Below are 25,864 nucleotides of genomic sequence, written 5' to 3' on the forward strand. Positions count from 1 at the left end.
GGAACTCAGTGAAGTTGGATTCTTGTGTTAGCTGAAAAGCCAGCCAGAGTGTTTTATTCCCTGGTAGAAATGCATTGCCTGCAATGGAGCTGGGAAATGAACTGCTAAGGGCTCATGTTACTTTTGATGCTTTAAGCAAGCAGCTCCATTCCCACAATTACACAATGTTGTAGTATGCAGGATGAAGCTATGGGACTCTTCTAAACCTTTTAAAATAAATCTGCAGATTTTTTATTTTTTTTTTAATTGTAGTGTTTCTCTGTGGAGTATTAAAATTCATAGGAAATGGGACATAATAGTTAGGAAAAGGCCATGTTTTAGAAGGTCTTGCTCCTTAGAGCCATTTAGAAATCCATAAGTGATTACATAGCTAGAGTAGTTCCTGATAAGAATTTAGTAATTTAAATAATTTGTTAATTGCTAACAAAAAAATTATACTTTTCTTTCAGTAATTTCTAGGAATAGTATAATAAATATGGCAGTTTTTCCCATTTAAAAACAGACACCGAGATTCCTTGACTTTGGCAAAAGACTGTTGAGACCAGATATTTCTAATTAAATGGGTTTTGTCCTGATAAGATGGTATTTCCCAATGAAATTATAATTCAGTAGAAAATCTCAAATCTATTCCTATACCATTCTTGATTGCTGGAAATGAGAAAGTATTCAAAATCCAACTAAAAAAAGGTACATTCGAAAGGTTTAATGCGTATGAAATAAACAGTTTTGGTTTGTAGACACACTTTGCATGTTTTTTGTATTATAACAACCACTCATTATATATAATTTTTTATTAACTATTGCTTGAAATTTTAATATTAACTGTAAAAATTCTCATAGCACTTTTTTCCCCCAGTCACAGGTGAATCATCATTCATCTAATAATGAAACTTACCAAGAAAGATTGGCACGATTAGAAGGTGATAAAGAGTCACTCATACTGCAGGTATGTCTTAAAGAGAACATTGTCTATGTAGTTAATATTCAGTGAATAAAAGCTGAAGTGACAGAGTATTTTCTGTTAAACAAATGTTAGCAGGTCACCAAATGTAACTGATATTTAATCAGGAATTAATTTATAATTTGTATAATCCATCTGATCGATTTCATGGTGGGGTAACTTGGTAAAGGAGAGGGGAGTAACAGCAGTAAGAGGGAGAAGAATGACAAGGAAAAAAAAAACAATAATGCTGTGGAGTCCCAAGACAATGCTGTGGTAGTTGTTCTCATTCTAGATTTGCTAGGTTGTACCACTTGATTTTTCAAGGTTCTGTGTGCCACCATTTTTAATGAACTGGAAGACTGGCAGGTAGATTGAACTGATATTTTTCCTGCTTGTACACTGTACCAAAGTTGCTTTACATCATCAAAAAGCTTAAGGGGGAGGTAAAGGGGGAAAAAGAAAATTTAACAGTAAAATTCATGCCTAAGCTCTTCCAGGTTTCCCGTTTCTCAGTTTACCAAGCCTTTTTCAAACAGATCCACTGTCCCATGTAAGTTTTCCTCCTGGAGAAAACACATGTTGTGCAACTTAAAATAAAAAAACTTAATTATTTTTTTCTGGATATTTTCACTATTACTAAACTGTACATTACATGCTTTTTAAAACTGAAGCTGGAGATTCTTTAAATGGTCTTTGCATATCCTTTCTCTTTATGCTTACAAAAGCATATTATAAGCATATATATTTATATCAAACAAAACTTAACTGTACTGGGTAGGTGTTCTCCCTACTTTCAGTTACTAGTTTCTGAAGCGTGTTTTATGCTGTATGTTCTGTTCACACTTGTTAATTTACTGAGCAGAATTCTCACTGCTGTTGTTAAATAAACAATAAATGGTTTGTGAGACATAAGCTTAGGCTCGGTTGGATTTTTTCGTTCCTGTTAAACTAAAATTGCTATTAACAAATTTAGGGGAAAAAAAAATCCTGAATGAAAAACAAACTTCTGGTTGGAATTTAAGTGTGTGCTGCAAATTCCCTTTTTTCTGAGAGGGAATGAGGTCAGGGGAGATAACATCACAACTGATATTTATTAGAACACCTTTTATTAATCAAGCGGTTATTAACTGTAACATCTTGATTCTATTAATAATAGCAAACAACTTTTCACACAGTACATTCACTTCTCACAGTTCACTCACACACATGAGCAACTCATAATCGGAGCAACAATTAGGAGGCCAAACCCAGCTGTTTACTCAGAAGCAGAGGGTTGTACCAATGCACCTGTGGCTTTGTCCCTGAAGGCCACCTTTGTTTCATCACATGTGTGTATAGTCCTGTAATCTTTGTCTACATATAGCAGCCACTGTCATCTTGGTGTGGTTCACGCTATACAGCCGGTTGTTGATGGTCGTGCATGCTGGTGGGCTTGTATAGATTTGGCAGAATCTTGGTGTTCAAAGTGTATCAGCTTTTGTGGATTTAACAGAACCACTAGTCTCCAGCACTTGTAAGTTCCTGAAGACTGTTCCAGGCTAGTGCTCAGCATGTACTTTTCCTGTCTTTGTCCTGCTGATTTTTAGTAACTATTTCTTCATCCACACAAATAGGTACCCATAGAATGCAGCCAGCCAAACTCACAAAGAAGGGGTTTTTATGACATGGTTTGGAGACCTGCCTAGAGTTTTTCTCAAAACGAATGGAGTAAAATCAGATGTAGAAATTTCTCTCTCTTGCCTTTTACTCCCATCACACCCCCACCAAATCAAGAGGTTTAGTCAATATTTATGCATTTTCCTATCCCACTACACAGTATTGCAGTAGAACTCCAAAAACCCCGGGCAAATAAGATAGATGAAAACCTCAGTCTGGTAGGTGAACATCAACAACAACAACAAAAAAAAGGTGCCAAGATGGACCAGGGATTAGAACCTGGTTTACACCAGTTCTGCAGATTCTATTTAGGCAGTCAAATATGAGGAACACAGGCAAGTCCCATGCTGAGGTTACACTGGCCTGAGGGAGTCTGCTGGTACAAACCTAGCTCCTGGGTGTGACCATTGGCATGAAGGATGAGAAAGTGATGGGAAACAGAGCACCTCTATTCTATAGCTCATGTTGAATTGTGCCGGTGACTGTGGTCCATAGCTGTAATCTGTAGGGAATATGAGGCTGGGAGCACTCCAGTCTTGCATCAGACTTGCTGCAGAAGAAGCAGTACAGGGCACCTTGTAGTGGGCACAGGCAGTGCCAACTATCTCTGTCCACCAAGGCTGAGTCAAACAGGGCGCTTTCAAACCTGCTTCCACTGTTGAGTCTGTAGTGGAGGCTGGAAATGCTACAGCATCTGGGATACCTTCTGATAACTCAGTGCCTGTGCATAGGAGCTAATGTACTTCTTTAGATGTTTGTTTTGTTTGTTGGGGTTTTGTTGCTTGTTTGTTTTTTTTTTTTTCCCAGAAAGATGTTCTGTACCCTTATACCAGTTGATTTTTAGCTAATTGTTCAATATGCCTCACTTTTACATTTACAGAAAATACGTTATCTACGGGCTGACTCTTGCGGGTTGTTGTGGTTTAACCCCAGTCAACAACTAAGCACCACGCAGCTGCTCACCTCTCCCCCCTCCCAGTGGGATGGGGAGGAGGATGGGGGGGGGGGGGAAGTGAAACTCATGGGTTGAGATAAGAGCAGTTTAATAACTAAAGTAAAATAAAATATAATGCTAACAATAATACTAATGAAAATATAATAATAACAGTAATGAAAAGGAATAGAACAAAAAAAAAAAAAGAGGGAAGTAACACCCAAGAAAAGACAAGTGATGCACAATGCAATTGCTCACGACCTGCTGACCGATGCCCCAGCAGCAATCCACCCCTCCCGGCCAACTCCCCCCTGTTTATACACTGAGCGTGACGTTCTATGGTATGGAATACCCCTTTGGCTAGTTCGGGTCAGCTGTCCTGGCTCTGCTCCCTCCCAGCTTCTTGTATACCTGCTTGCTGGCAGAGCATGGGAAACTGAAAAATCCTTAACTTAGCATAAGCGCTACTGAGCAACAACTAAACCATCAGCGTGTTATCAACATTATTCTCACACTAAATCCAAAACACAGCACTGTACCAGCTACTAAGAAGAAAATTAACTCTATCCCAGCTGAAACCAGGACATGGGTGTTGCACTGCTAAGGCAAGATGGACTTGCCAGCGTAGCATACGCTGGGGTTATGTTCTGTGTGCAGCCTACTGATTCCCTGAAGAGTCTGGCAGATGTGATCCTGAATAGAGGGGAAAATATGAGCTCAAACTGGCTAATGTGCCTCTCAGCCTAACTACTGGAACATCCAACACATGCCTCTAAAGCTGCTAAGGTTTTACTAAATTCCTTTGCAGGTCACATTTGACATACAGAGTTTTCCTTACAGGTTACAATGCTAGTTGGAACCTAACCCGACCCTTTAAGTAGAGCTTGTTTTCTTTCTCTGGAACCTGCATCAGACTGAAGGAGAGGTTTCAGTTTGTTTCTTCTTGCTTTCTGACTTCACAGGGGGTTTTTTTGTGTGCCATCACTCATTTAATGGGAGCAAAACAAAAAAGTAGACAAGCAACAGACTTCCTTGCGGGGAGTTCTCCCCCTGCCCCAGCTTGGATATGTCCCCCTGCCATCTACCTCCACCCACTCCTTCCTATCATCTCTCATCCTGCATTCATCTGTACTCTACCCTACAGCCAACTACTTTAAAGACAAAAAAAAAAAAAAGTTCTCTTTATTTTCTTTTTCTGTGTTCCTTTCCCAGGCATGCTCGCATGCTTGTCATTATGTTTGCAGGTAAAACAAATACAGATCACTCAGTCACTCCCTCTGCAGCTTCCCTGAAGTGAACTCAATTGTTTGTTGATTGAGTTTTAGAAATGCTGTGTAGTGGGTACATCTTAAAGGTTTCACTTTTTTTTTTTTTTTTTTTTAAATAAAGGTGTTTCAGGGTTGAATGTGAGAGCATAGATAATTTTTTTGTTAACGCATTTCATTCAAACTGGAGTTTAAACACCAGGTTGCTTTTTTTGTTCGATACAACATTTTTCTAGTATAATCAAGGCTTTTATATAAATGAATAGTAAAAATGAATATACAGAGTGTACGTGCTGCTTAACATAGGAATTAACACTGGGGGGGTTTTACCACATCTTTCTAATGTTATCCTGAGCATAGTTTTTTCAGCTTTGCAAGTTTTGAGTTAGGCTGCTGGGCTTTTCTTATTGCACACTCACTGGTCTGTACCACCGTTCCCACAGTTCTTTACCAGTATGGCTTATTGTTTCTTTTCCTGGGATTCATTGTCTGTATCTCACTTCTTTTGCTTTCATGTTTTGGCTTGCAAAGCCTGGGAATTTTTCTTGGAATAGAACTTTGCCACTGCTAAAACATGCCTTTTACTCATTGCATTCTTTATAACTTCAGAACGCTTTATTGATAGGTAAGCTGTTTTTCTGTTCTTGTAAGAAGTAAAGTAATTGGTTGGTTTCCGAATGAACAGTTTTATTGTTTATCCGTTTTAGGGAGTGAAATGCCAATGGAACCTGAAATGGCAATGCATGCTCCAAAACCACATCACATATTTTCAGTATTCTATGTTCTTGTTTGGTGCTTTCTAATTTTTCAGACTTTTGCATGAACTGACTCGGGCTACCTATAGGTAGTCTTCCATCTCTTCTAGAAATGCTCTTTCCTTTTTATATTAAAACAAAATAATCGGGGGGAGGGAGGGGGAGTTAGAGGGCGGGGCTGAAGCAAAATACAGGTAAGACTGAAAAATTGTCTATCTTGATAGAGCAGGTTGCTGCAGTGCACAAGAATATTAAACCATTGAGGATTTTAAAAGAGAACTTGCTGTTAAGATGTGCATTTGGATGTTAATTGTATAAGGTAATTGAAACTTATTTACAGTCAGTTCAGTAGCATTGTGCTTCTCTTCTCAAATTACAGGTGAGTGTTCTTACAGACCAGGTGGAAGCTCAAGGAGAGAAAATCCGGGACTTAGAAATCTGTCTTGAGGGGCATCAGTTGAAACTGAATGCTACGGAAGAAATGCTTCAACAGGTAAAAATCTGGATTGGAAAGCTTCTTGCATAATCTTCTCCAACAGAGGGGTGAACATACATGGTCAGCTTGTCTGCATGTGTGAGTGCCTTTGGCAACAAGATAAAACAGGGAAAAAAAGCCTCTTTTAGTGTTCTCTTGCTGCTTTGCACTCCCCCCCCCCCCCATAAATGTTTCTTTGTTTTCCTGTTGCAGAAACATTTTACTGGCTGGTTGCATAATACTGTACATGGCAGCATGTAAAATGAAACTATTGTGTCTTATTTGTACTGTGCTGACGAACTAAATTTGGACATGGTTGAGTAACTGGTTAGACAGGTTAAATGTATCTAATATGTGTAGGAGTTATAGAATTAAGAAGTTTTATTTAAATATCTTCTGTTTTCGTATGGCTTTGAAGCTGAACAGGTAGTAAGTTGAAATTAATTACTGTATCAAGTTTGGTTCTATAACCATTTTTGCTTAATTTAGGAGCTTTCCCCTTATTTTTGAACGGAAAATTAGTATATAAAGACGTATTTTTCTTTATTTCAGTTGACAGTTTCAGGCTATGTGATCTAAGTTTTGCTCTTTCATGTTAAATGTTGAGGGAGCAGATGAAATGATAAATTAAATACCTTACATTTTATGTGTTACTGCAGAGCTGGCAGGTCTGTCGATGCAAAAGAATTTTCCCGGTGCAATTTTCTGTTATTACAGATGCCGATCATCCACTGGTAATACAGTACATAGATACCAAAAATAGATTTGAAACTGTAAATAACCCTCAAAATCTGTGCCAGAAATTTGCAGGATCGATACTGTTCTTGACAAACCTACTTCCTTTCCCCACCCAAAATGGTGTGTTATAAATTTACTATTTTAGTCTATGTGAAATATACAAGTCTTTCTATGAACTATTCATAGCTTTAAATTATAGTTGTGTTAATCTAGATAAACTTACAAATTAAAGTTGTGTTCATCTATATAAACTTATTTTACTATGATAAGGATGCGTGTACATATGTGTGTAAACAGTAGCAGTTTCTATAAAATAAACTTGTATCCTAAGCCTTTTAAAGTTATAATTCTCCAAGCTTCTCTAAAAAAACCTTGGTCTCACACAACTTTTGCAGCCCAAAATGCTTCCAGCTGGGCAAAGTTTTATTCTCATACTTAAATGAGAGGACGTTTTTAAAAATGCAAATAGCCAGTGCATTTAGTTTTTCAGTGAGATCTGAAGTGAAATTCAAAGAACAGTAACTATTTAAGTTATGAAAATCTGTTTTCAAACTTCAGGAAGGCATTCACAATAGAGTGTAGAAGTTTCCTGTTTCAATCTAAAACTAGATAGTTGTTCTGTGACTTCTGCTAAAACTGTTTATTGTTTCTCTGACTTAAAATTTTCTGCTCTGATAGTCCGGAATGAGGAACCTGTGAATTTAAAGCCTGATTTAACAGAACACTGAAGCATCTGAAAATAGAATATAATAATGCATGTACATTGCTATTTCAGTGAGAATGTTTGAATCTACCCGTCCGGCATTAGGCACGTGCACAAATTGCCTACAAAGCTGATCCTAAAGTGCTAAGCTACAAAAGTCTGTATTAAAGCTAAAGAAGTCAGAGAATCTCCAAATATGTTTAACATAAACCTTAAATCTAAATTTTGAGATCACTTTGAGCGGCTGTAACTGTTGCCAAATGGGATTAATTTCAACTTTATTGTCTTTCTTGTACACATATTAATAGCAATAAGCTCAAATTTGTTGATTGTTTTATAGTGTAGTTTTGAGATCTTGCATTTGAACATAATTTCCAGAGATACTGACAAGCTTGCTTGTTGATTGCTAAATTTCTAAGTGACTGATCTCTCATGCTTACAGCATATATGATAGCTTGAGTTTGGGTTTTGGGTTTTTTTTTTTTTTTTTTGAAGAGAAAGAATTATCTAGGCCACAACTTGGTAAAGATTTGTGTTTCATTTTAATCCTATGAATTTGTCCATTGGAACTTTGCACAGACAGACACGTACACAAACACATACGCTTAGTATTTTAATTTCAGTGTGAGTCATGTACTTTCAATAGCTGAATCAAAATTAAAAAATAAATTCAGTGTAGAACTGAGATATTTAAAATTTATTTTCTCACTGGAATGGGAAAAAATGATGTTAACATTTTAGTTTTGTGAACAGTAAGAAGAGCAAATTAAGTGAAATACTAGAGGATGACGAGGGAGTGGTAGTTGTGGTGTCTTTCTCACATGGATTACATGCCCCAGTACACAGTGGGATATGGGAAACCCAAGTTAGATCTCTCAAAATCTCAACAGTCAGAGAAATTATACATTTATTATGGCTCAGCAGAGGGCCCTATTTGTCTATAATTTATTTTGAAGGTTCTTTTCTCAGTTCATCTTCTTGAAAAGATTACCCTCTACAGGGGATGAGTTGAGATTTGGAGAGAAGAGGATGACCTGATAATGTGATGATTAGGACGTTCATGTAAGATATGTGGCCAATAGGCCTTCTTGCAGTTAATTTGTCAAAAGTAGAGTGAGTATCTGGCCTCAGGGATTTCAGTAGACTGATGGATCAATCACGTTTTGTGGAGAGTTGGGTTAAGATCTTCTCAGCCAGCAGTTGCCAGTGTCCTGCACAAGTGCTCATGATGCTTAGCAAAGAGATGAAAGATATTAGTGTTGTCATTGAGTTTTTCCAGTCAGAACTATTTAGTGGGTCTTTCAAGACAGTATTTCTTTATTTTTACAGTAAACTAACTTATTTCTAATAAGAAAAAAATCATCTAGCTCTATGTACCTATATAAATATTCTTGCTTTTCAGAAAGACTTCTATTATCTTCCTGAGGTGCATATAAATCCAGTTTTATTTCATGGTTTTGCTTGCTTATTTCCAATATATTGAACTCCACTGATTTTTACCTTTGTGAACTTAAGTCAACTGCTTCTTCTAAATGGAAAATGGAACAATAAAGATAATTGCCCTAGCTTGAAAAATCTTTAATGTATATTAGTAGAACTAAGCTAACTGCAGTATGGATAAGCATATTATTTACTTATCAGGGAAACCATGTACCTGAGTCCAGGATAAGCCCTGTCTTTTTAATTTTGGGAACTATAAGAGAAGTGACTCTTAATTAATTCTGTGCCCAAAATGCTTCAATGAAAACAAAAATCATACACTTTAAGATAATTTAATGACGATATCTGGTAGTTCCACAACAGAAAGGGTATGTAATGCTACCCTGCAAAATAGTTTTTGCTGAATCTATGCTAGCAGAGACTTGTCCACTTTGTCAGGGTGGGGTTACTGGCTAAAATCCTTCTGGCTTATGATTTATGCACAGTTGTTTTGAACCCTGCTACAAAGTGATCATGGAAACACTTCTGAAACAGCAGCTAAAATAAACTTTATACGAATTACATAAAATGGCTGTTTAGCATTTAGGGTGGACATCTTGAATGCGGAATAGTAGCAACAGATACTGCTGCTTCTTAGCAGAAAATTATGATTCTTCATCTCTAAGAGGACGGTGCAATATCCCTTAGTCGAAATGTGAACTTTCAAGAAATGAGTTGAGCCAATCTCAAGGTTACTGCTGCAAAAAAGAGAAGGCCTCATTCTCCTTTCATCCTTCTCCCTGTTCCTGATCTTGTGCTTCTGCAACTTATTTTATACAGACTCTCATGCTCATTAGACTTTTTCCTCAATGACTGGGAAAAAACTAACTTGGGGTTTAAAAAAAAAGGGGATGTTTTTCTGCTGGGTTAGTGAGTTGAAACAGCTCACAGAAAAGGTCAAGGCATGGCATAAGGGCAATGGTGAGATGTGCATTTGACATAGCTGTTTATGAAACCACAGCCAAAGAAAACATGGCTCAGCAGCATTTGAGAAACAAGAGAATCCTGTATAGCAGATGCAGAGATGCCCTGGTGTGCACTGTTACGGATAATGCATGTATGTTTTCATGAGATGTGATGCTTATGGTGTCAAACTCAACGTTTTGCTTTTGTAAGGATACTTCTTCCACTACGGACTCACGATAAAGCATTTTTCACCTTGAAGGTGTTTGCATTTTCTTTCTTTAAAACCAAGTAGGTCTTTTGAAAACTCATGAAAGTCAATGGCAAAACTTTAAATCAGTCCTTAAGTATGATTCCGGTTTGGGTGAAGGAACACATTTCCCTGGTCATCCTTCATAGTACATGTTAAGAGAAAATTTTCTGGAGCATGACTGGGAGCAAGACACCAGTTTGGTCTCACTGAATTGCCTTCCAGTGGTATCTCTGTCTTGCCATTGAATGTGTAAAGGATATGGAAATGCCAGGCTGTGTGAATAGTCACCTGCCTTGCCCTGTAGCACATTGTAATGAATATGTCTTGAAATAAAAAAAAAAAAACCTCCTAGAATTATCCTACAAAAACAATTTATGCTGTGACAGTCCATTTCCCGTACATCAGCTGCTTTAAAATGTAAAATTACAGCCAATTTTAGAGAACAATGATGTGTGTGTGTCTTGTTCTAAGTTAGTTTGTGGCATTTCTAAGGACTTTCTTCCAGTCAATTTTAAGAAATATTTTTTAAGAGAAGAGAGGGTCTTAACATCTGCTGTGTTAGCCTTGGGGGAACCTCCTATCAACTTGCTATCAACTTTTCTTTCATTTGTACTGTGTACTGTGTACAAATGTAGCATAGAATTGGAAAGCAAAAGTAATTTTTGCTCTATAAAGTAGCCTAAATTGTCCCATAACAGAAAATACCAGCCATGCATAATGGAAACACATTGGTGCTATGGAATCTATGCTGTCAATCTTGACAGCTGTGTTAAGTCACTTTGAAAAGTGAATTTTCTGCACATACAGATTTCACCTCCACAGTTCTTTTAAGTGCATTTGTTATGGTAATTATCGTGAGTAAGAATAGTTAGTTACCTCTTTGCTATTCCAGTGCTGCATTTGATTTATTTAACAGATATTAGTTCCCATTGAAGCTCTCTGGCATAAAGTATAACAGCGTACAGATTGCTTTGCCAATCAAAATGCTGGACTGTGTGGCAGTGTACCTGACCTGTACCAAATCCTAGACGTGGTTTGACCGTGTCTTTCTGCGTTCCATATTATTTCTGACACATAAGTTGCAAGAAGCAATCCAGGGGACTCTTGTCAGATGGTTGCATTGTGTAAACATGATTGTGTCTTCTATCAAGTAAATTCTCTTGCAAAGTACAAAGCACTTGGCTTTAGGATTCTTTCTGTCTTAAAAATACACATAGAAACAAATGCGTGAATACCAACAGGAGTGAATTTCTGTTTCTCATGTCAGTTTATGGCCAACTTCTGCCTGGGTGCAAGGAGCAGGGGAAAGTGTGCCAGACAGTGCCCTTTGTGAGGCACAATGGAGAATCTTTTAAAAACCAGTGGATTAAAAGAATGCAAGGAGGAGCTGTATGAGAGTAGGAACTTGAATCCAATGCAGTTTAGCGTGTACCTGTTCCGGTTTTGCAGTTGTCTTATACTGAGGGGAGCCAGAATCCTATCTTGATTGCAGGGTATAAATCTGGCATGTATCTGTTGGCTTCTCAGGAACTTTGCTGACCGGCAAGAATCATTCCTTCAACTTTCAGTTGCTGAGTTATCTGATCTTAGATGAATTTCAGCACTTGTTTATAGCATGCAGTAACTTCTTGCCAGCAGCTAGCTTAGTGTTTCAGATTTTGAAGTGTGCTCTGCTGCTCTGGTTGTGAGGCGTAAGCTTTTCAGAGTGTGCTCTCAAGTTGTGCAGCTTATCTATACAGGTGAGCATTACACTGCCTTGTTATTTTACAGTTAACGTAGGCACGAATCTGCTCGTCAGATGCATGCAAAGGGCTGTTCAAATTGGCAGTGCAATGGGAAGTTCTGTCCTTTCCGTTGCTTAACTATATAATGGGCAAAGGATGAATTGGAGGGCTGTAATTCACTCTCTGCTACTGACTTGCACCATTTCATGGTGATTACACATGTACATTGCTCTCAGCTGTGTTTTCAGTTAAGCAAGTATCTTATTTCTGCCACAGCTGACACACAGCACTTGTAACGTGCAGTCCTCATTAGCGGTGGTTCTTGCTGAATTTTGCTTACTAGGTAGGTAGCTTGGTCGGTCTGTCTCTCAACTATTTTAATAAGGGTGAAAAGTATGAAATTTTTTGAGTGTTGTATTTTGTACAGGGCACAAGTGCAAAATGGGATCTTTGGGGTTTTTTTCCCCCCACTTAACTAAAATCTTACTTAAGGTTTCTCAATCAGTGTATGGCATGATTGTTTCATCTGTTTTGTGGAGTGCTAAATATCCTGGAATTTTCTTTGCTTGCAAGCTGACAGCCTAGAAAAGTGTAGTGTCATCTTTCTGTCATGTTAAATTTTATAAGCCCCTTTGTAAGAATTATGTATTTCCAAGACAACAAAATGTGAAAGTGACATATACAGCATGTGCTTCGGTTTCATTGGGAATATTGAAAAACATGATTAAATATTTAAAAAGTATACAGTGTGAATTTAAAAAAACCAGTTGTGTTTGGAAATAGTTTGCTGTTCATTGATCTGTCTGGTACATGCATATTGTAGCTTCTGCAGGACTCATCTTTGTAATTCTTCTACTCTAAAATAGCTTTTTTCCTTAATTTTTAAAGTTAAAAGTTGAGTTTCAAAATAAGAACTTTGAGAAATTAAATTATACTTATAGTACATTTTAAAATTAAAAACAAGTATCTTGTTTACAAATAAGATTCCTTAGGATATGTTCTATTTCTGTTCTATATTTCAGCTCTTTAAGATCCTCCTAAAGCTGCTACAGCCCAAATTACCATTTTGCCTGTCTTATATTATCTTTTTTGTTTTAAAACCAATAACATAAATTTGTGTTTTCTTTTCTTACAATTGCATATTTATTCTGGCTGAATTGAAGTTGCATCATACCACTGAAATACACTATAATTTCTCTGTAACAAAATGGGTCACATTCTTAATGAGCTGTTCACTCTGAGCATCTGCTTGAAGATGAAAATAATTGCTTCCAGATGTTACCATTTCAAGAGGGGACATTTACTTTAAACGGCACTTTCTTTCAAAGCAAAAGTTAGACTCTCTAGATGCAAGAGAAATTGTCAGCTGTTTTAAATCAGTGTAGCTCCATTGAAAACAAACTAGGGATAGTTAGCTATTTTGTCTATTTTAAGGCAAGAGTTTTATGCCAGTTTACACTAGCTGAGGATCTGATTCTCCAGCTTCAGAGCAAACTGTAAAATTTTGTTTGAGTTGATTAAAAAAAATAAATAAATCAGCTGCCTTCATGCTCACTTACACCAGGTAGTGCCTAAGTGTTCACATGGAGCTACTGAACTCAAAATGAGAGGAGGTATTACTCTCCATTGCATAACTAAGTGTAATTTGGGAGTGTATAGAAAAACTAAGGAATAATGCCAGATGGTACCATCAAAGGATAGATCTTTTGTTAAAAACTCTAGAGGGATGCCATATCTCCTTGCCTTATTAAGAAATCTTCCTGTCATATCATGCAATACCACGTCAGTGTCAAAAAAAAATTCTGAATGTTGTTTCAGTTCAACGGTGAATAGAGTCTGTCCATGGGGCCAAAGTCGCCTCATCCTGCTAGCCTTTTTGATGTTCAGTGGCCTTATTTCATATCAAAGTTCTCATTTATAGCTATGTCTTAATCTGCAGAAGTCTGCTATGTTAACAGCTGTACAGAGCCTGTTCCAGTCTGGACTGGAATGTGCCTCTGGAACTTGTGCAAATTAGTGTTCTTCTGGAAGATAGAGAAGTTATTTGACATTGTAATTGTAATTACCTTTGTAGAAAGCAGCAACTACTGGGATTTCATTAGGTGACTGCCTCTTAGAGTTTCTCAATAGAAAAAGTCAGTGCACTATCTTTTCCTGATCAGTGCTTGATTTTTTTCATTCAGAGAAAAAAACCAAACCATAAGGCTACATTTCTGTTTATTTTCCCATCCATACACAAATATCATTGTCAATGTCAGCAGGAATGGGCATGGCACTGGGAATAGTGGGTGGCTTAGATAATTGGTGTTGCAATGCAGATGCAAGTTTAGTACTATTTTTAATTTGGGCGGTATTCCCCACCAGACTAAAACAATGTACATGTAGAGCAGATTTGGGTTCCAAATAAACTTTAACTGTATAATTTTTAAAATAGCCTTTGTGGCTTCCTTGGCTCCAAGCCATGGTCTACAACATACTGTACAGTTTGTGGAAGAGGAAGAGATGAGAAAAGGGTGATGGACAGGGCAGTTTCTGATCACTCAGTAACATCAGCATAGATCCAGAATAACTATGGCAACTTCAGTTAAGTCACTTCCATGTAATTCAAAGCAGAATCTGCTGTGATTCCTCAGTGTGTTTCATATGATCAAAACACTAACGTGAGTTATGAATTACCATAGATTTTTTAACCATTTAGAAACCTGTTCTTTTGCAAAAATTAATTAGGCAACTGGAAAGTTAGGTATTGATTTTTCAGTAAGGCTTAAACTCCTGAATGGATTTTTTTTTTTTTCTCTTTGAAAATGGAGGCCAACAGAAGCATTTTCTATATATAATACACTCTGTTAAATTTTGTAAGATTTTTTGCTTTGGCTTTCTTGAAAACTGAAAGATGCAATGAAGGTGTGAATGTTGAATGTTTTCCAAACACAGTGATATCACTCTGTCCAAAGTATGCCTTTCTCTGCAATCTGAAAAACAAACTCAGGGCACACAGGCAAAAGTCATGGCCAATTGTTTCTCCTTTACGCTGTTACTCAGTTGAGACATTGTCTTTTAGATTCCAGTTAGGGCATACCACTTTTCATTCACTGCTGTTCCCTCCACAGTGCGTAGCCTTCAAAAGTTAATGAGTACTACATGGTGTAAACTTTGAAGTGCTACTAGCATGACTGCAGAAATGTTGCTTGTCTTTGGTACTCTATTTTGGTTAGGGTGCTCATTCTGTAATACATGCTTTATTGAATAACACGTGATAAGAAGTTCTAAAATGTTTCATTGTAATACTAAAACGTAGCTTTCTCTGATGAGTATTTTAGGAAGTAGCCAGCTGTTTTGTAATGTGTTGTGTAGGTTTGTGTTTGTTCAGCCTTAGTATTGTTTTCTGATTTCATGTCTTGCCTGGGGATTAACTCTGCCACACATTTTTTTTTTAAATAGGAGGAGGACACAGTGGTTTAGTGATTAACATGGGAGAACGTTTAGGTGAAAATAGCTGCAGAACTTGAGAAACACACAGTTCAAACAGTTCAAAGTATACATGCCATGAAGAGAGGTAGAGAAATTTGCTTTCATATGAATTTGCCAATCACTCCATTATTTTTTTTTTTTAGTTACTTTTTCTGCCTGCAGTAAATGCTTACATCAAATCTATCTTGCTGCATTTTTTGCATTGTAAAGCAGTAGCAAGTGTGACTTTTGAAGAAGAGAATCATCTTGCTTTCGTATTGAAAGTGTTAAACACTGGGGTAGAGACTTTAGTATGGGTCTGCCAATAAATCACATAGCATTCTGTCAGTGTTCAAATAAATAACTGGAGAAAATGTTCTGCTTTGCTTTCAGGAGTTGCTAAGTCGAACATCACTAGAGACTCAGAAATTAGATCTAATGGCTGAAGTTTCAGACCTGAAGATTAAGCTGGTTGGCATGGAAAAGGAACAGAGTGAATATGAAGAGAAACAGAACAAAGCTGAGGTGAGTTTCTTTCATTAGCCTGTTTTCTTTTTTTCCTATCACGTGTCTATAGTATGCTGTTATACACCTGAGCTTTTGAGCTGAAATCAGCATGCAGTAGGATTTTCTGTGCTTACAGCACAGTCCGTATCATTGATCCTGTGAATTCAGTGAGGAATATGATTATGCATTTTGGGGATGTGGTTACTTTTCCCCTCTCTCATTATACTTCAGAGGTTGCTGTTTGGCTTTAATCAAGGCACAAAGTCCTTTCCAGAAGCATACATTACAACTGGTGTTCGCTTAACCCTTTCCTTTCCACAGGAGCTGGACTGGCATGGCCATGTGAGGCCTGCCGGAGCTCTTCTATTTCCTCCTTTATGTGGCAGAGAAGACTGTCAGTTCAGTAGTATCAGGGGTGCTGCAAATACTTAGATGATCACCCTTGGTGATTTTAATGCATTCATGGCACTTGGTAGGGAAAGACAAGGAGCAGGGCATTTTCCTCAAATGAGCCTTTCCCCTTGTGGTTACATAATAAATAGTGCAAAAAAAATGACATGCATTGGAGGCAGTTCTAATCCTTACTCCCCTTCAGATGTGGAGAGTTCTGAACATCAAAGAAGCTTTGGTTTTTACCATATTGGTTAAGAAAGAGAGTATGAAAGAGGGAATCGTATGAACAACATCCATTTCATGGTAGTGAGCAGCAGGTGGGAGCTGAGAAGGAAAGCGATTATGGAGGAGAGTAATTTGTACAAATTGCCATTTGTTGCCCTACTCAGTGTCCTGTAAGGGAACCAACTAGCAGGAGAGGATTACCTGGCAAGGGAGAATTACTAGGTCCAAGATTTATACATTGCTGACTGAAAAAAGACTTTATGTTCTGCATTGACTTAGGAGAATTTGAAATCCAGGCAGTGTTGGAAAACTGTTTGCTCTCCATAACATTGCTAGTGGAATATTTGATAACTCTGCGTAAGTAATTTACCTGCAGTGACGTAATACGTTTGGGGTGTGTTTGTTTTTTGACTTATTTATCCTCTGAAGTTTTCTTTAGAGATTAAAAGATAGCTTAAAGAGAGCAATTTCTGGCAGAGGTTGCAAGCCAGAGAGGCACCAGCTGGTGTTTTTACCATCTGTGGCCTTCTCATGCTCTTTCACCCATAATTGTCAGTGTCTTGTGTACAGAAGGCCTAAGCAGTCTCGTACTACCTGAAAATCTAAACAGGTCTGTGCAACACCTGATTGCTACAGATGGCAGCCTGCTCCCAGCAGCCGCCTTCCTGAGAGGCCTTCAGCACTTCCCATTACAAGTCGAATACCGGGACGAGGCTGCCTAAATTATTGCAGGACATGCACAGTCAGCCTGACTCCTGGAAAGCAACAAAGCTTTTGAGTGCATTTGCATTGACAGGACTTTTAAGTACCCGGTTGGTCTGGGCCTGTGATGAGGGTGAGGCTATGACCTGTGAAATTCTTCTGCCACTGCAACAAGGTGTGTGGCCCCCTTGGATGGAGAAGTTGAGCTTTATTGGCCTGGAAGCCTTTGTTGTATTACTAAGTGATAGGAAACATTCCTGCTGTAATGGAAAAGGATTCTAATCTGATGGAAAAGTTGAGAATCATTGTGTTAAGTATGCCCTGAATTATTAACTACCCCAAGATGTGATTAGATTTCTGGCCTGTTGAAAGTCGCAAACCTGTGTATACAAAGCAAGGAAAATAGGTGTTGTGAGTAAAGCTGTGGGAAATAAACAGCATTTTTTGGTTTGCTCGTTGAGCCATTTTTTAAAATTATTTCAGATTGTCCTGAATAAGCATTAATCCAATTTGTCAAGGTAAACAGGGGTTGCTTTCAATCAGATTGGTTGCTTACTTGAATTCTAATGCTTTAACCCTATTTCAGCTCCTTTTACTGTAAATTTTACTAATTTTTCAATACAAACACAATTTCAAACATCAGAATGAAATTTAGTAATATATTTTTCTTTATACTATTAGACTACAACTGCTGCTTAAATTTGGTAATAGTTTGGGTGTCTTACTGAACTCCTTGCCTCCACTGCCCCAACTACATTCTCCTAGTAAATAAACCACTCTTACGTACGCAAACAGTCTACCTTTAGTTTGCTTTTGTTCATGCATACGCAGTTGTGTTGTGGTAATGCAATTGCTTCAGAGTGAGACAGTTCTCCAAACTGACAGTGACTGAATGAAATTAATCTTGCTGTAATTGTATCTCTGAATGTCATGGCTGCTACAACATGCTCTTACAGTGTATAATGCCTCAAATGAAATTGCAATTAGTGTTTTTACATAAGTGGAACAAAGCTATGGGTGCAAAGCTAGAGCCTTTCTTATAGACTGCAGCTGGCTGATTGGTGCTTTCAAGACTGAGTTTAGGATTGACAGAGGTGAGCAGAACAGTGATATGATAGATTTGCTACTATCAGAAGTAATAGTCCTCAGTTTTCACCCTAGTGCATGTGTTACAGAGGCATCCCATAGTTAAACCATTTTAAACAGCTTGTTAATTGTGCTTCATGGCTGACCCTGCCATTTCTAAATATAATAACGGGTTTAAAAAGTTTAAAATTAAATGTGACATTGCAGAATAATTCAGCTAAAACATATTTGCTCTGTACTTTAATGTTGTGTTGGCTTATTTCACAGCAGCTGTTTCCAGTCACATAGAATTTATCTATAGAATTATTCCTCTGGTTGGGTTGGGGGGAAACAAAGCAAATTAAGACATCCTTCTAAATATGAGCAAGTATTAATGTGTCAGATACGTTTCACTTTATCTTGTGCAGCTGTGCTTTACTTCTGGTTTTAGTTAGCACCAAAGAGTTTATCAAGCGTCTCTAGCCTCCTCTCAAAGGTATTAATTTCACACTGAATGCCACTTGTCTCTGGCTCTTCAAAAGCACATGCTAAATTTAAAGTGCCATTTATTTATATATATATAACACAGGTGCCAGGAGAATAGCTGCTTGTAAATGGACCGTCACACTCTTGGCTTTGTCATTTTAATTCCTTCTTTGTGGAATAATGTTCTACTTTTGCCACAGTGATTCTGTGAAGGTTTCTGAAATCCCACCTGAGGGAGTTTGTGTAGCTTTTCTCTTACCTGAGAAGCCTTAGAAATTTTGGAAATGTGTTTTCTTAATGTCGCAAGGTATGAGCGAGCAGCATTATCAAGTGATCAATGGCAGCCCAGATGCCTGCTCTACCTGAACATAGACAAAAGAGACCTCTATCACTATCAGGAGACTGCGGAAGTAATTCTCCGTTTCAGCTTGCATAACAGCCCTTCTTCTGTCCTACTTTTTCCTTTTAGCATGGGATAAGTTTTGTGGGTTTTGCTTTTTTGTACGGAGGATCTGAAGTTTGCTATAAGCTGTTGGGAAGTGTTTTGTGGCTCTTATGTGGACACTTCTGAATTCAATATCTAGTGCATAGTTACTTGCAATTTCAAAGAAACTTGAGGTGGTGAGCCACTGACTCCCACTGGGGATTTTGGTGTGTTGTCTCACCTGAATCAAATTCAAGATATACTATGTTAGTGTTAACAAATTTTCATGCTGTGAATCTCAAAAATGAGAAGCCTTTTCTACCTTGAAACTAGAAACAACTGTAAAGGCATATATTGCAGCTGGAGTTCATCTGTTTCTTCTGGATAGACCTCTTATCCTTCACTGGGGTAAGGATTTCTGCCATTTCTGTACTGCCAAGTTTGCCCTGAGGGAAGTCTGTGTGGAGGCAGAGTGTTTCCCATTCCCGTTTTTAATATGAGGCAAAAAAGAAAAGAAATACAAGGCCACAGCAGAAGTGTTTCTGAACTCTCCCATGTTGCCACAACTGGCACTGAGTTTGTGCTCAAAAGTCTGTGCATCTTGTTTGAGCAGTGGTTCTTCAGAACCTTGTATGGGTTAACAGTGTTCTCTGTCAAAGACAAGCACAGACTAAAGCCTTGGTGCTTAAAAGAAAGCAAGGGAGATAGATGTGTGTCCTGACGATTCCAATCTCCAGTTGGTACTGCTCAGTGAGGTATCTGATCGTGGAGATGATGGTAAAAAAGAAAGAAAATCAAAGCATGGAAGATGGAGAGGTTGTGGATAGTATCTAAATTGTACATACAGCTAGTGCTACGGGTGTTCTGCTTTGCAGTGCTCTGATGAGAGGATGAGTTAGCTAGGGGGATGTTCTCACCAGTGTCCTACTGTGTTGCTGCAAAGTGGCTAATGTAGCCACTGAACATATAAAGGATATGGTTTCACCTAGGGGAGCTTTTCTTAACCTGTGCAAAACATGTCAGCCTATAAAAGACTGGATATTGCAGAGTTGGTATGCTAGGGCTCAGTATTCTTTCTAAATTTTTTGATTGTTTATGAAACTAATCCTTATTTACATGCATTAAAGGTTTGTTGGGTGAAAGAGAATGAGCATCAGACATTGTGATCCTGGTTGAGAATAATATGTATAAAGTGAAATATATGCAACTGCTTTTCTAAATTTCATCTTAAGCACAGTGCCCTAGAAAAATACTTAATTGATGTGAAACTCTTTTACCTAACTGATACATACGCTTTTGAAAGGAAATCTTTGCGAATGTTTAAAGTTGACTGTGGATGCTGATGCAGTTTGAGATTGGTTGTGTTAAATACTTACCTGATCGGAATAGTGTCCTGTCCTTGCAGTAGCTGTTCCCTAACTTTGAGATTATTGGTTCACCAGAGAGTTGAGATTACAGGAGGACTGTTGTGCATTGTAATGAAGAAAATAAAAAAAAAAAAGTCATCTGTTGTTCTGTCCACTAAAATCTTTTTCACTCCTTTGGGAGACGGATTATCTCATCAAATTTGTTCCACTTGAGAAGACTGAGAAAACACAAAAAGTATGTTGTTAATGTACATGAAAATTAAGATAAAGGCACTCCAAACTTATAATATCTGAGAAAATATCCAGCACTATTTGCTACTGAGTTAGGGAAATTAAGTTAAATGTTACATAGATTTTAATACTTGTCTTTGGTTTGCTTTCTGTAGCTGTGTGTATCAGTGATACACACAAATCCAAGAAGCTGGACAGCAAATTGGTGCACTTCAAAGTTATTACTTTTTCTTCTGTGGTATCCTTTGATTTCTCCTATATATGTTGCTTAACTCTTTCTCCCTGTCAAGGTACTGCCTAGCTAGCAAGCTAGGTAATGGAGTTATTTTTCTGACCCATGCTAGACCTGGAAACAGAATTACTTTACTAGTAAATTCTGTGTGTAAATTGTGAAAGAGTAGGTTATGGCCCCAACTGAGCACTTAGCAATTTCTTCCTAGTGGATGATTTGGCTGTGTAAATGAATGTGATCAAGTCCCATTTCAGCAAAAGCATGCCTCTGAGCCAGCATATTAAAATATGTTCCAATTTTTCCTGATATCTGACTTCATGAGACTGTGTAAGTTTCCAAAAATGAGGGGCCAAATTCTGATCTTCACATTAGAATCAGAATCATGAATTAGTCTGGAAGGTAGATTCTGTTCTGTTTAAACTATAGCTTTGTGCAATATTCCAGATTTATACCCATTCACATATACTTTGTCAGAAGGGAAACACATCATCTGTCTTTTTTTAGTTTGCCTTTGATGTGCTTCGTGTATTTCTTTGTGCTGCAACTGTAGAAATATCTTCTTTGCATCATTTTCTTTCTCACCTGTCTTTTTTTTTTTTCTTCTTTTTTGTCTTTTTTTCCTTTCTTCCCATGTTTTCAGTCAGTAGTGAACCTGATCAGTGAGCTACAGGAGCAGATGTGTAGACTGCAGCTGGAAATTAATAGTAGAATCCAAGAAAGAAAGTCTCAAGTTAGGAAACCAGACTTGACACCTAATGGTCCTCAATCTAGTCCAAGATCAGTGGTAGAGACTCTCAGCCAGAAGAATTGTTCTCGGTGTGATGTACGAGAAGTACACCTTAGCAAAAGCCTGTGTATTGCCTTTTCTCTTCTCTTGCAGAAACTAAATTCCACTAACGAGAGCTATGTTGTGAATTATTGGCATTAATCTTTGTGGCTTTCATTAGCAAAGAGTGAGGTGGTCATAAAAATTACCAAAAAACCCCCCACCCCAGACACCCCACCCCTGATTGTGGGGACAAATTTAGTCACCATTGATGTCTGTCTACTAAAGCACAGATATCTGTAAGACCCAATCACCTCTTTCAGGTTTTATGATTTTCATTTTACCTGTGGGTCTGTAGTGCTGGTGTGGTGTGGGGTTTTTTTGATTTTTGGGTTTGTTTTTTTTCCTTAGTTGAGATTTGTCTGTTTGATATGCAGCATGCTAGCGTGGTTTGGTAGTTTGCTAATTTTCCTCACAATAATGTCACCCTAGTTGTGCATGATGGTGCACCCTAACCAGTCCTCTGAAAACAGATTATTAATTCCTGAATATCTTAAAAACTTAACACAGGTATAAAATACAGTTTCAGGTAAGACTATCTGAAATGTATCCTTTCTTTTTCTAATGATAATGTTAAAGTGAATTAAAAGAGCCATAATAAAAATAATCTGCTTGTACCTGTAAAATAGCAAATCCAACACATTTTTGTTTATTCTCTGACATTAGCAGTTACCAGAAAAGCATTTTTGAATTTACGTTACAAATCCTAGTTGTATTTGATAAAAACTATGTCACACGTCAAAACAAAAGCTACTTTGCATAAACTGCTTAAATTTACTGAAGGTGGAATGATACTGGTATGCCTGAAAAAGTCCATTTTAATATTTGCTTTTAAATCAGTTTGCTTTAGTTGCCACATTTCTTTGGTTAAAATTTGGATCCCCAGAACTCATTTTATAAATAATCTACTTACATTGTGAGGGAATTTTTCAGTAATTTTTCTCATAGGTTTATTTTACAAAAATAATTCATTTGTGTATGATACCTATTTTGAAAATAGTGCTATTGTTTCTGAGCTTGCCTCTGTCCAGAACTGATTAGTGAACTATTAGACTACAGTACAAGCTGCATATTGGAGAAATAATCTGAGAGTCAAATCTGGGAGTCATTCAAAATAAACATTAATTTAATCCAAGATATTAGTATGGCTGTTTAATGTATATACTATACAGGATTCCGAAATGGGGTTATGCTTCCAAATTTTTCCTTTCTTCAGTTCATTTTAAGACATTTGGTCTCGTCAGAGCTCCATCAAGGATTTAATAATATTGTCCTTCAGAATGAACAATAAGATACAGTTCTATCAAGGAAAGAGAGAAGGGACATTTAAGAGACAACTTTGTCAGAGGAATAGACAGAGAATGTTAGGAACCCTGGTTGGCTGCAGCTCTAGGCTGCATCAACTCAGTTTGCAAAGTGGTAAACATCAGTGCTGACAGTAGCATGTTTGTAGTTGTATTTGATTGTATGTGTATGGTATTAAATGCCTGTAATTTGCTAGATACTATTTAGTCTAAGTGTTATTTTTCTTGGTAAGTAGCTTAAACACGTGTTTGCGGAGAGGATTGTCACTTTAATGAAAGTTAGTAATCTTTTAGCACTTCATGTTTCTGCTTGCTTTCTGAGGTGGCTGAAAAACAAAACAAAACAAAAAATGCAAAACAACACCTCCCCCCTCCCCCCCAAAAAAAACCCAATAGTTAATGTTGAGTAAATGAGACTACAGTTGTGGATTTTTTGGCTCATTTTCACTGAGATACATGACTTCACCAGGCTCAGCTATCTTCCTTAATATGACTAAGAAATTTGTACATAATTTCAAGTGGAGAGATTGAGAAGGTATTCCTTATTTCTCAATTCAAAATAGTTTTTGTCGTCTTAGACTAGGTCACAGTTTTTAATGTGGTGGTTCAGTGTTCATTACTGTGTGGTTCATGCATGATCTTTAATTCAGGACTATGAAAAATTAATATCTACCAGGGAAATCTTACCTTTAGCTGCTGTTCTTCCTTTGCAGGGTTTGCTACAGGAACTTAGACACCTCAAAATTAAAGTCGAAGAATTGGAAAATGAAAGAAATCAATACGAGTGGAAATTAAAAGCAACTAAAGTAAGCAGAATACTTGGCATTTACTACTGATAGACTTATTTCAGCTGGAAAGGGATATGCTCCGCTTCTCATGAATATTTACTTTTCTTACAGTTGCCTTGTGTCAGGGCCTACTATAAAGTCAAGTTTTCTTCAACTATCTTTAGAATAAGTAATTTGATTTAAAGTTTTTGTGGCTTCTTTTTGTGCCTTTTGCTCCCTCCCTGCAGTTTCCAGTCTTGTACCTTTTTGTAATTCTTATTTAAAAAAAAAAAAACAAAAAACCAACCACCCAAAAAAGGCGTTTTGACTTACAAAAGACCTGTTCTGAGGAAAGGCCTCTTTGAAGGTTTTCTGTGTTTTATTTGTGTAATGGGGACAAGCCTCTGTGCAATATGCTTTCCAGACTGAAGAGAAGAGACATGAAAAGTTGGTTGGGTGTTCACTTACTATGGAATTTATTTTAATAGACATTAAGCCCAAAATACACCATTAGATCATCTGCTTTGACTTTGTGTATATCAAACTGCATAGCTGCCTTACCCTTCTGTTGACCTTAAATCCTGGAAAGCTGTTGGATCATAATCTGGACAAACTTGACATTTGAAACGTTTCATCATTTTCCCCAGTAATTAATTTTTCTAGTTGAATGTTCTCATTGTTAAACAGTTGCACTTTATTTCTAGTTTGAATTTTTAGCCCTTTTCCACTAGATTAAAAAGCACCTTATTATTTTTCCCTGTTGAGGTATACTTTTGTGCTGTAATCACATCTCCTTTCATCTGTGTAGTACTATAATCCCTGTTCATATGAATGACCGGATCATTGAGTTGTGGTTGGATCTTGGAAAAACATTTCAAATTATTAAACTGATTTTTCTTTTTAATTCTTGATAGCTTGATCCTGAAATGACAGACAGCTATTATTTGTATTGGCATTTCTTTCTTTTGAGAATTCTTGGATGAATATTGAAACATTGCTATTGTGTCTTTTTTCCTATTAAGATAATAGCTCTTGTATCCATGAAAATGTTTTCTCGCATGTGGTGGATATGAACAGTCTTTGGGAAAATATTTTCTCAAGCAGTGTGTGGCCAGCTGCCAAGACAGATAAAGATTATGGAAAGTGTAGGAGCAGAATGAAAATAAGAAAGAAGAATCATAAAACACATTGAGCGAGAGAAGATGCAGGACTAGAAAGGAAGAAAAGTACAGGGAAAGAGAGAGGAAGCAGAAAAATAATTGTAGAGATGAGAGGAATGAGACGTTAAAGGAAAAGGGGGCATTTAAAAGAGCTATGAGATCAAATAGACCAGGGGACGCAAATCCAAATCTGATATTAAGAGGTTTGCAGCTTTTGTTTTCCTGTTGCTCCAGCTTCTTAGATGAGAAATTGGAATATTTTCATGGCTGGATATAAAAAGCATATTAGTCACTGGGAAGTGTAGGAGCCTTTCAGAGATGCAACAAGGCAGATTCTTCTATTCCATGTGGAATTGCAGGCAGAGCAGTGATCTTTTGCTGCCATCCAGCTGCTTGCTTCCTGGTGAAAATAAGTTTGTGTATTAGAGTAAATTAGTCCATGTTTTTCCCTGTTTGGATAGTGTTGTTTGGTGTTTTGCATTTTTTCCTGCTTTATTTTAGTACTTTGAGAAACTGGTCACATTAGTGATTTTTTTTTTTTTTTATGTTTGTTTCCTTTTTTTTTCTTTAACTGCAAGGAGGTGTGGTATGCTTTTGCTGGGGGAAATACAGAATGTTGATACATAGAGGCTTTAAGGCTGCTGAAGAAAATCTTAAAGAAGCTACTGACTTAGTAAAGTATGCTGTTGACAGTTCTCATAAATAGGAAAGAGATGAGGGTCACTGTATTTCAGTCTGGACAATCACAGAATTCTTTTCCTTCTGTATTGTTGAGGTCTTCTAATGTGTGATATTCTATCCCAATCTAGTGGCAGCACAAATTGCTGTAAGTGTAAATGATACTGATACTTTGTTGCATATATGTGGTTGTTTTCCAAGCCATGCTTTGGTTCTAGC

General features: G+C 37.4%; 1 protein-coding gene across 1 annotated transcript in view; it reads left to right on the forward strand.

The window, feature by feature from the left end:
- Nucleotides 1–25,864, forward strand: part of PPFIBP2 (PPFIA binding protein 2) — an 89,436-nt gene that overhangs the window by 37,177 nt on the left and 26,395 nt on the right. Inside the window, exons 3-6 of the mRNA XM_050898495.1 lie at nucleotides 857–946; nucleotides 5,933–6,046; nucleotides 15,672–15,803; nucleotides 23,754–23,846. Coding sequence (XP_050754452.1) covers nucleotides 857–946; nucleotides 5,933–6,046; nucleotides 15,672–15,803; nucleotides 23,754–23,846 — 429 coding nt within the window. The remainder of the gene's footprint in view (nucleotides 1–856; nucleotides 947–5,932; nucleotides 6,047–15,671; nucleotides 15,804–23,753; nucleotides 23,847–25,864) is intronic.

Source organism: Gymnogyps californianus, chromosome 5 (assembly GCF_018139145.2).
Source record: "Gymnogyps californianus isolate 813 chromosome 5, ASM1813914v2, whole genome shotgun sequence".
Lineage (NCBI taxonomy): Eukaryota > Metazoa > Chordata > Aves > Accipitriformes > Cathartidae > Gymnogyps > Gymnogyps californianus.